The sequence below is a fragment of the Echiichthys vipera genome (genome assembly GCF_963691815.1).
Source record: "Echiichthys vipera genome assembly, chromosome: 7".
Taxonomy (NCBI): domain Eukaryota; kingdom Metazoa; phylum Chordata; class Actinopteri; order Perciformes; family Trachinidae; genus Echiichthys; species Echiichthys vipera.
In genome coordinates this window covers 28,072,047-28,083,446 of record NC_139832.1, presented here as the reverse complement: position 1 = coordinate 28,083,446, position 11,400 = coordinate 28,072,047, and the positions used below count along the sequence as shown (strand labels likewise).

General features: G+C 41.8%; 1 protein-coding gene across 1 annotated transcript in view; it reads left to right on the top strand.

Annotated features, from left to right (window-relative positions):
• Positions 1–10,599, top strand: part of ano10b (anoctamin 10b) — an 18,140-nt gene extending 7,541 nt beyond the window's left edge. The window contains exons 8-16 of the mRNA XM_083916681.1: positions 1,370–1,705; positions 4,246–4,428; positions 4,659–4,714; positions 4,806–4,880; positions 5,915–6,079; positions 6,156–6,347; positions 6,443–6,580; positions 6,660–6,776; positions 6,863–10,599. Of these exons, the coding sequence (XP_083772807.1) occupies positions 1,370–1,705; positions 4,246–4,428; positions 4,659–4,714; positions 4,806–4,880; positions 5,915–6,079; positions 6,156–6,347; positions 6,443–6,580; positions 6,660–6,776; positions 6,863–6,883 (1,283 nt within the window). The 3' untranslated portion in view covers positions 6,884–10,599. The remainder of the gene's footprint in view (positions 1–1,369; positions 1,706–4,245; positions 4,429–4,658; positions 4,715–4,805; positions 4,881–5,914; positions 6,080–6,155; positions 6,348–6,442; positions 6,581–6,659; positions 6,777–6,862) is intronic.
• Positions 10,600–11,400: the final 801 nt, after the last annotated feature.

Below are 11,400 nucleotides of genomic sequence, written 5' to 3'. Positions count from 1 at the left end.
AAAACAGGAACAGCTCAAGAAAAAGGTTCAAGAAGCAGGTTCAGGTTCAGGTTAAGGTTCAGGCTCAGGATTCAGGACATGCACGCAAGGTGCAGACCAGTGCGAGCGACAATATAAGTCCATCAGAACATGTCACCTGACTTCAGTACACCAGGCTTTACTCACAAAATGTTTTCAGCCATCTGCCACATATTGGTGGTTCCCCCACATACAGTCCCTTGAGCATGTGAATCTATGTTATTTTGTTCATTAAGTATACAAAACATCAGGGCTCTAGTCAAGACCAGCTTAATCAAGTCCAAGACCAGCTCCAATCGAGACCAAGTCAAGGCCAAGTCCAAATCGAGTCCTGTTCAAGACCACAATAGGCAATAGTGTCTTTCCAGTGCTCATATACTGTAGTGATGGAGGAGTTATTTTCTAACATCAGACTAATCAATGCATAGAATTTAGGCAATGTTCAGTACAACTGATCCCAAATCAGCAGCCTGGAACTCCTCAAAAGTGGTCTTGGACTCAATCACTACAGCCCTGCTGCGTAACACTACCATCAGATTATTAAAACAGTTGTTTATACTATATTTACTTCTAGTGGATACATACATTTACAAGCAGAGTAAAATGCTAGCATGCTAAACATGACATTACATACAAGCTGTTAGCGTATCATATGTTAACTTTAGAGTTAACAAGCTAATTGTTTGCAAGTTAACGTGCCACCTGTGAGCATGAAACATGTTCAAAATGCTAACGTATAAACAGCATTCATGTCAAAGTACAGACATCGCTTATGTGGCTAAAAATATTAGCTTTAGTATATCAGCTTTGTCTGGACAGACGGCTGCTCCCTGACAGGACAGTCAGTGATTCCGTGGTCTTCCACACTGATAAATTCAGGCTGATTTTATCTTTCTTGAGGTCGTGCTCCTTTCCCTTTGCCATTGCTTCCTCTGGCGATGGATTATGCCCCCTGTACCGCCCTAGTATTATTCAATTCAATTCAGTTTTATTTACAGTGCCAAATCATAACAAAAGTTATCTCAGGACAATTTACAGAGTAGGTAGTAGACCACACTCATTTATGACTTATTTTTGATTTACATAGACCCAACAATTCCCCCGTAGAGTACGGTGGCAACTTACACCTTCACTATAACAGACAGGAACGTCAGACAGACCCAGCTCTGTGGAGGACGGACATCTGTCTGCACCGGAGAGAGGAAGAAAAGGAGAGAGAAAGAGAGAAAATAAGTTGAATTAGTAACATGCATTAATGAGACATGAATGATACAGACAGAGAGGAAAAGTATTATCCCCTAATGTTGCCGTATTTGCGAAAACGTGTGGATGTCCTTCTTGTCCGTCACAGGTGAGGCTCAGAATGAGATGGATGAGTCAGTCTCGGGCTCTGCGGTCAAAAATGTCGATGACTCAGGATCAGCTGTCGGCGGTCACATGATCCAGGCGGTCTTCAGCATGCTTTGGTCCACGGTGGTTATGGAGCTGTGGAAGCGGCGCAGCTCCTCCCTGTCCTACCGCTGGGGGACCCTGCATCTCGCCGAGCGCTTCGCGGAGCCTCGACCCGGTTTCCACGGCGCCCTTGGGCTCAACCCCGTGACAGGTCGTATGGAGCCACTCTTTCCTGAGTGGCAGAGGGACCTGCGTATGGCACTGGTGTCGCTCCCAGTGGTGGGGCTGTTTCTAGGTGCAACTTGAATTATAAAATAATCTTTTAAATGGTTTACTTCCTTGGGGCAATAATAACATCAATGATTTCTTTTCTTAACAGACCTCACAGTTTTTTAACTATAGGCCTCTACCCCACGGTTGAGACTCAAAATATATGTCAAACAGAAAGAAAAATACAAATTACTAATCATGTAATAGTGTTATAAGGCCAGTAATATGCTAGTATAGCAACATATGGCAATTTGTTACCGTGGAATTTGTATTATTTCCAATATTAGTATTATTTCCAATATTTGTATTATTTCCAATATTAGTATTATTTCCAATATTAGTATTATTTCCAAGTATTCATTCAAGAAATTTGCCATTACTGTACTTTGACAATATCTCAGAAAAGGTGAGAAATTGTTTCATTAAGTATATAATGGGATAACATTATATTAACAACAGTGACATTTTTTATAGCATAACAATCATGCGTTTCTAATCTGATAATATATATGAATATAACATTTAATGTATCAGAAATAGGAGTAAGAAATAATCAATTTTAATCAAATTGGCCTAACTTCACCTTTATCTACACACATTTCTAGTAAATGATTTGACCCTTATTAGATTTGTTTATCGTATAAAGTTACATAAATCTGTTCAGTGAGACCTCTGAAACTATAATAGAGGGTTGCAGGGAGGATGTATTTATTCCAAATTAGCTACATTTTTCCGGCAAAATTCTTTAGTTAGGCCAATTTGATTAAAATTGATTATTTCTTACTCCTATTTCTGATACATTAAATGTTATATTCATATATATTCTCAGATTAGAAACGCATGATTGTTATGCTATAAAAAAATGTCACTGTTGTTAATATAATGTTATCCCATTATATACTTAATGAAACAATTTCTCACCTTTTCTGAGATATTGTCAAAGTACAGTAATGGCAAATTTCTTGAATGAATACTTGGAAATAATACTAATATTGGAAATAATACTAATATTGGAAATAATACAAATATTGGAAATAATACTAATATTGGAAATAATACAAATTCCACGGTAACAAATTGCCATATGTTGCTATACTAGCATATTACTGGCCTTATAACACTATTACATGATTAGTAATTTGTATTTTTCAAAACCCAAATGGTTGAGCAGCACTTAAAGTTGTACTCCGTAAGAGTTTCATCTATTTCACTTCCTTTTAAGTTCCTATCTATCAGAGAGTGAGTTAAAACAATGGTGATTGATCACATGACCCACTAATGAAAGCACTTGTTGCCTTTTTGCAGAGTTTTACAATATCGGTGTCTGTGGAGACATTTGCTTGTTGGATGTAAATAAGACGCCATGTTAGTGATGCTGCTGACAGTAGTTTGTAGTAGGTCTGTCTGCCCAGATCATAACCTACGCTGCGTTCACTTGTAATCGGAAATTTGAAATTCCAACTTCTGAGTCAAGCTTGTAGTAAGGGCAGAAGTATAATAGGAAGGATTTAAGAGGGTAACACATACTCTTTTCATCCAAGACATTTTGAGGGCCGGTTCAGAGCCGGTGTCCAATCTTGAACCAGTTCTTCCTGTTTCCACAGCTAAAGACCCCGCTCTCGGGCAGGAAAACTGGTTCCAGAGCGCCACCAACTCTTTGCATGCTTTAAAAAATGTTGTGGTTCATTGTTGTTTTTTAGTCAAAATGTATGACTTTTCTAAAGAGACATGTCTTCTTTAGTTTTCTTAATCAACAGAGAAACACAGTTTAAGCTAAGTTTTTGAAAATGTTTATTCACAGTTATGCACAATAATTAAACACAGTTCCTTTCAGAAAATCAAAGAACTATTAACAACTCGGAAAGCAAACATAAACATGTACATGTCTGGTGTAACAGCAGTTTTCATTGAACACAGCTGCAGTCATTTGATTCTGACGTCTGAAAACACAGGAAGCTTAAATGAATCGTTTCTTTTAACTGCATTGTGATCAATTCCAAGTAGTCTGTGCTGGGTAAGGCTAGCTAATGTTAGCGCTAGCGGGCTAACATTAGCTAGCCATCTAACTAACTTTCTTCTCAAATGAAATCACCCATTGTATTCAAGACGAGCAGGACAAATGTGTTGTAGTCCAGCACTAGAACCAGGTCTGGGTTGGTTGAAAAGGATTAATATATTAATATATATATAATATATAGGAGCAATATAGGGGACGGACTGGAAGTAGAGAGGTGAATTTGTTTCTGTAAAGTTTACAAAAGAGCAAAAAAAAAGAAAGTCAACACACAAAGTGACCGTAAACGTGTCAATGGAGGCTCTGAAAGAACGGGCTCGCCTACATCTTACCGCCACAGAGGCCGCTAGAAACAACGTATCTCAAACCTGATGGAGTGCAACTTTACAACGGATATTCAAGTAAAAAGTCAGCTGAGGGATCAACTGAGCATGAAGTGATACAGAAGTGTGTGAAACATGTGACAGCAGTTAGAGGCAGAAAAGTATGCCGTGTTCCTTAAACCTACCTCCGTCCTCATGTCTCCTGCTCTGTCACATCTCCTTCTACAGGGTTGGTGGTTCTAGGTATGCTTTGTTTCTACTGGGGGGAGGCCCAGGTGCAGCAGCTACACGCAGACTGGGACTCCCTGCTGTCTCAGACTTTGCTCTACATACCTTCAGTGCTCCACATCGTCTATACAAATGTATTAGCAACTGTTTACAAGATGGTGGCGGGGTCTCTGACTGAATATGGTGAGTGAGATGGAAGGGATGCCATGGGGAGAATGGCGCATGATAAACTTTTGAATACAGTGTCAATAATATTTGTCTTATGGTGGTAAGCATTATAGCATTAGCAGCAAAGATGCAGTCAGGTTGAAATGAAGGTTTATGGGAGGGAGATGGGGTTATGCAATCCTACCAATACTATTGTTTACAATGCTTATGATTAGTCAGTCATTTCCCTTCTATTTTACCTTTAGAGAACCACAGAGAGGAATCTGCTTTCCAGAACCATCTGACGGCCAAAGTCTTGGTGGTGAGCTCCTCCTCTCCTCTCCATTAGAACCATTAGAACCCATTAGAACCCAGCAGGCTCTCTTACCAGGCTCTTGTCTCTCTTCCCCCAGTTCACCTTCTTCAACTACTTTGCAGTGCTCTTCCACATCGCCTTCTTCAAGCAGGATGTGCCTTTGCTTCGCAAGGTAAAAGCTGAGCTCTACAAATGTTCCACTGGTCTCAGTGTCGTGTCTTCTTGCAGTGACTCTAATGATTTAGCAAATGAGACTTGAGGAAGACAAAAACAGAAAATGAATGGTAAAAAAAATCCAAGCCAGTACTGACCAATAATAACTGTAGTTCTGTTTGCAAAGGCCGAGTCCTCTACTCGACTCTATGGGTAACACTCTCCTCCAATAACAGCATGCACTCACCCACTGACATTTGCATAAACCAAGCCGGCCAATCCGGACATGCCTCCCTATCCAACACCCTCTTCAGCGAGCAGCATAGGAGACCGTAACCCTACGTCACCTAAAAACTGTATGGACACACATTCCCTGATTCTTTGATTTTTTCCATATAACGTAGCCGTTCATCTCTCAGCAGCGACTTAACATAGCTGCCTGTCTAAAGTTAGTCGTTGCGGGAGGTTTCCAGACCGGTTAACGTAAAATAGGTGAAATCAGGACAGATGACGGCGGGGTTTGTATTTACCACCAGTGGCCTCATGTGCTACTCTCATCTATAGGAGTGACAGGGGCCCTAGGTAGATGGCTCTGCATGTGCTAACAGAACTACGGTTACAATGTCGTAAGTATGCCTTGCCCTGATGACATCATCAGGGTTATTTCCCCCTCCAGAGGCCAAGCACAACAAGCTAATAAATAATAAATAGACTACCATGCCATTTGGTTTTTGCTTCATTCATTTAATCTGACATTGTGTTCATGTTAGTCATATTCCTTTTGGGAGGGGGACATATTTGTTTTTCTTTGCTCTAACCAATCATTATTTAGGGATCTGTCCCTCCCACCTGAGTTCTAGTCCGACAGTAAAGCTAGCGTAGTGGTTATCGGGAGGAATTAACCTTTTTTTTATTTTTACATACATTTATGTAAGTTGACTTGCATTCGCTAGTATAATGGAGTCAATGCTGCTTACCTACTACCATTTGAGTGCAGAGTTGTGTGACCAGTCAGTGAGTATAAGTTCACTCATTCTCTTTGTCTGTCCCAAGCGTCTAGCGTCTTTGCTGATAGTGTCCCAGCTGGTGAATCAGGTGACAGAGGTGGTCATACCCTTCCTGGTGGACCGGTTCATCAGCGCCCCCCACAGGACAGAGAGTGAAGACGACCCACCGGAGGACAAATTCAGGAGCCAGAGCACCCTCCCTGTCTTCCCTGTGAGTGCACGGTACTCAGAGAGTGCAAGGTGTTTAGAAAACACTCAGCGTGACACCGCTTCTTGTTTTGTCACAGGGCCTGTTTGCAGAATACATCGAGCTCCTGGTGCAGTTTGGGTATTTGAGTCTTTTCTCCTGCGTGTATCCTCTGACGGCCGTGCTGCTGCTCATCAATAACCTAACAGAGATCCGATCAGATGCCTACAAGATCTGCCAGCTTTTCCGGAAGCCCTTCTGCCCCCCTGTTGCTGACATGGGAGTGTGGCGGGTCAGCAGAAAACCCAGCACAATGGAAATGAGTCGCACACAGTATGTCACGCTTAGTAATGAGTCAACAATCCACGTCGTTGTCCTGTGTTTCAGGTTGCTTTCGAGGTCCTGAGTTTTGTGTCCGTCGTGTCCAACTGCTGGCTGCTGCTGCTGTCACCGTGGTTACAAGAGCTGTGTCAGGAGGGTGGGATGAGCAGCACAAACATGCTCTTGTTGGCTGTTTTGGTGGAGGTAAGAGGGGGAGTGGAGAGGTCCCGTAAGAGGAAACAGACCATTTAAAGACATTTTTATTGTCTTTTCCTGTTTGCAGCATGTCCTGATCTTGGTTAAGTTGGTTTTGGCCGTACTGATCCCCGATGAACCCGACTGGATCCGTAAAAAGAGAGAGCATATTGAGTACACATCCATGCAGGCCTTGAGAGAGCAGGTTAACCCTCCACCAGTCATTTATTCATTTACCATTGTGGTGCTGTCCTGCATCTGTGTGACAGCTTTTCTTTTTTTTTCTCCCAGAAACTGCAGTCTGAAGAGTAATGCATTTCCAAGCACTGAGTGCTGCTTTATGCTGGGCTGCTACGACCAGAAGATTATACCAACTTCAGTGTTGTGTGGACTCACGGAGGAGAGGAGATCTCCAGCAGGGACCACAATGCTTACTGCTGTGACCCTAATACTGCACTGTAGTGTTTCTGCTGCTCTCACTAATGCGCACGGTGCTTCTGCAGTGTATACCATTTAAAACGCACACTCATTTCGCAATGGAAACAGCAGCTAAAAGTGTTTGTTTTTCAATATTAGGCTGCAGATGAAATGCACATGTGCAGAATGGCTTTTAAATAAGACTATGGCGTGATAACAGGTTATCACAGGGACTGTTCAGATTTAATGGGTGAAAACTGAAGAGCTTTTGTAAAATCGCTATGGCTACAGTATGTACAGTCAATATTTGCAGGACGGACAAGACAGTATTTGATGTTGCGGGCAGGGTCAAAGGTCAAAATGTCCCTCTCCTTTTGCCTGGAGCGGTATTTTTGCTTAGATTACCTAAAAACTACAGATCGTAATTAGAGGACAGTCTCATCACCGGAGGGATTATTTGTCAAAAATACGAATTGATACAACTTTATTTATCCTGAGGGAAATGCCACTGCATGCTACTAAACAGCAGACAGAAACAGTCAGAGACTAGCTGGTGAACACAATGGGGCATTTAGCAGGGATCCAGAGATTTCCTTCAGGAGCCCAGAAACAGAGCTAACATTGAAGTTTAAAGAATGAATGCTAATCTTGCTCCGTAACTGTGTAAATTAGCAACTGTTCGCTAACAAGCTAGCCACGCCAACTTTAGAAAGGGATACTATGTTAAAGGGGTTGTACTCGACATTCAGAGCATTAAAGGGATAGTTGTGCTTTTTTTGAAGTGTGGCTGTATGAGCAATCTACTGCTCTCAACGTATTTTAGCCACCTTAAAAAATCCATTTCAGTTCAAATGTACGCTACATTTAGAATATATTCTCTGCTTTATCTTGCTGCCAGACAACTTTCCTTCAGTTTCAACAGACGTTTCCCCTCTCTCTCTTTCGTAGAGAGAGGAGAGGAGTGCTGACACAGAGGCTGCTGGATTGGGGCAGCAATTGCAGCAAGACGTATTTCAGTCACTGTAAAGAAAGGGAGACAGTTTCTCTGTTCTCTGTATTAGTAGTCGGTGCGGCCACATGTGCATGTAAGTGAGCATGAGAATGGGTTGTTGAAGCCGTTGGCCACTCCCTTCGTGTTCCCTGAACCTCGTGGCTGCTCTGCATGCTGGCGCTACCTGGACCGGGCTTACCTATGTTCCACAGGTCCTATGTTCCCTGCTTTGTATGTGACCGGGGAACATCGGATCCTTTTTCCGTTATTTTTTCAACAATCAGTGCTGTATTCCACGACACTCCCCCTAACCCTGGTCAAGACAGATGTCCGTCCTCCACAGAGCTGGGTCTGTTCCATGTTCCTGTCTGTTATAGGGAAAGTTTACGTTGCCACCGTACTCTACAGAGGAATTGTTGGGTCTATGTAAATCATAAATAAGTCAAAGAGTGTGGTCTTTACCTACTCTGTAAAGTGTCCTGAGATAACTTCTGTTATGATTTGGCACTATAAATAAAAATTTAATTGAATTGAATAAACCATGATTCTAACCGTAACCTCTAGCTATAACAAAATGCTGAACTAAATCAGCGGAGGCAGAGGCTTATGCGATCGGGAACATAGGACCCTTTTGGGGGAAAAGGGGACCCGGGGAACATAGGGATGACCCCTGGGGAGTGTTGCCCCGGTTAGTGCTGTTAGCGCTCCGTTTCCTCCACCCTCTGCAGATCTGTATGAGCCACTGCCCCCATTATGGCTCGGACAGTTTCATGTTTGCCTCCTGGTCCAGACTCTGACTGTCAATCAACCTCTGGTGAGAGCCTTGTGGAGGCAGCAGCAGTCCAGACTGGTTTTTCAGGATTTCGAGTACAGCACCTTTAATTTTGTGTTTACAATTCTTTGTGTTTCCTCTGGGATTTTTATCAGTACCGAGGGAAACGGGTTTTGTTGTACCACCACAACACAGAGCCCACACATGCTGTGCCTTGGCTACACAAATTCTGCAGCGGTTGGCAGCCCACAGACCCTCAGCCAGGGTCAGAGTCTGACTCCCCACAAGTACAACAAACTGCCGCCAACCATAGGTCCATCTGTGGACACTGCAGAATAATGTAGAACAGAAGAACAGCATGTGCGGACTCCATTTAGCCATCACTGTTGGCTGTAGGCGAGGGATTGGGGAGCCCGCAAAGTGTCACATCCTTTCTTAACAGAGAAGAATGCAGTGTGACTTCATGTGTCTTCTTTAAAACGTGGAGCTTATTCTACTGTACTGGTGTGACCTTTACAGAGTGTGTTTATCGAAGAGGTATTCTCCCGTAGGACCGCGTGTCTCAAACGCAGTGATGCGGGTCAGACTGCCAATAAAGTGGAAAAACCTTTACATAGAAGTCATTAGAAGTAGAAAACGACAGGAAATGTATCACCTGTACCCTCCCTTGATGGTGTTGCCCTCTCCTTATATAATCACAGTGGGGTTATAGGACTATAGGACTATGTGACTCTATCACAGATGAATAAAGTAAAATATGGGCTGAGATTCAGTTTAAAGTGAAAGTAATGGGGAGCTACCAAAAAAAACACTTGTGCTTTGTTAAGAAATGTATCATTCTTTTATGTGTGGATGTCAGTCGTTACTACGTGCCTTTAAGGATGACGCTTGAGCTCACTGTGCTGCAGCAACTACGTTGTCTTCTAGTCCGACACTTTACGGTCTATTACATACTATTATGTCACTGTTCACTGCTGGCAGATTTGTGTGCGCAGATGAATCCACTTTTTATTCCATACTCGCTTCACAGTGGTGTAATGTTTAAGTTATTCATTTTAAGAAACAAGTTTTCTTTCCAGCCACCAGGAGGCACTATACCCTCTCCGTGTTATTCAATATGCAGCTTTTCACAAGCCCTGGTGGCTGTATTACTGCCTCAGTAAAGATGCAGATGGTGGTGAGACTTCCTTATGACCAGGCTGAATATCCTGTCACTAATCATAAACCTAGGGGTGTGTGTGTGTGTGTGTGTGGGCTCTGTTCTGAAGTGTTTCTTTTAGATGATCTAGTCCCAGGATCTGGATTTCAGGTTGGAAACAGAGGTGACGATGTTCACAGGTTGCAATAAACTCGGGAACTTGGGATTATTAACCATTTAAGCCAAACTTCAAACAACTATGCCATACAGTCCCTATTTATATAGCACTTTTCTGACCACTCCAGGTGCTTTACACTACTCGTCACATTCACCCATTTACACAGACATTAAAACACTGATAGCAGAGGCTACCGGCTCATCATCTGATCCAATCATTGAACAGCACAGGGAGCAATTAGGGGTCCAGTGTCTTGCCCAGGGACTTGTGGGCCAGCTCTACCACTGAGCTGCCCTAATGCATTTGCAATACTAATCCAAGTACATAAATGCTATAGTGCTGTTCTGATACCGATAACATTATTGGAAATGCCTCCAGTACTGACTAAAATGCTTGTATCTGTATCTGCGTAGGTGTGTATACAAGTGTGTATACCTATCTGATACCACGTAAATATGCCCAGAAGGAACTCAACCTTAAATGAATTCATGTTCTTTATCCGTTATGAGTGACTGTCAAAATAGATAATAAAAGAAAGTCTAATTTATTCTCCGTGTGTATTTGTTCATGTTTGACAAAGGGTTTAACCTGAGCCCGGCTGTACAACAATAACAGTCACATCACATTACACAACCATAGTGAGTATTGATAAAGTACATTTTGCTGATATAATAGATTTTACTTAAGTAAGATTTTGAACTCAAGACTCTTAATTAAAATTGAATATTTTGTACTGCAACTACAACAAAATAAATTGAAGTTTATATTGTATACATTTTCTTTTCCTTGTAATTACATCTTCAGGCAATACAGGTGGATATACAGAACAGGCAATGAGAGAAGAAAGAACATCTATTCAGTCTTTTATGGTAGGTCTGTAGTAATATATGCTGCTAATATACCAATCAAATACTTGCCAATACCTGTTTGCATCTGGAGAGCTGTATGCTTTTGAAATGTAATGTAAATGGGTGGGTTAAAGATGTATTTATATTTACATTAAATCTGTGTTTTGGTATTCCCAAAAACATGAAAGTGATTTGACTGCCACAATTCCTCCAGCACTGCATATGTGGAGTGATTAAAAAAATAATAATCTAAAACTACATTTTTCCGGCAAAATTCTTTCCATGCATGAGATTTTGTGCATTTCTGTTGAATTATGCATATATTTTTCCATTGTTTGTCTGTTATTGTCAGGTCTGCCTCTTTTCCCCACCTGTCCTTTATATCACCCCTCTCTTAATGTCTGATTTGTAAAAAGCTGGATTAAGGCTTTACTGGTATTTTTCATTTTAGCAGTTCACATTGTCATAGTGACTCTGGGGGGTTC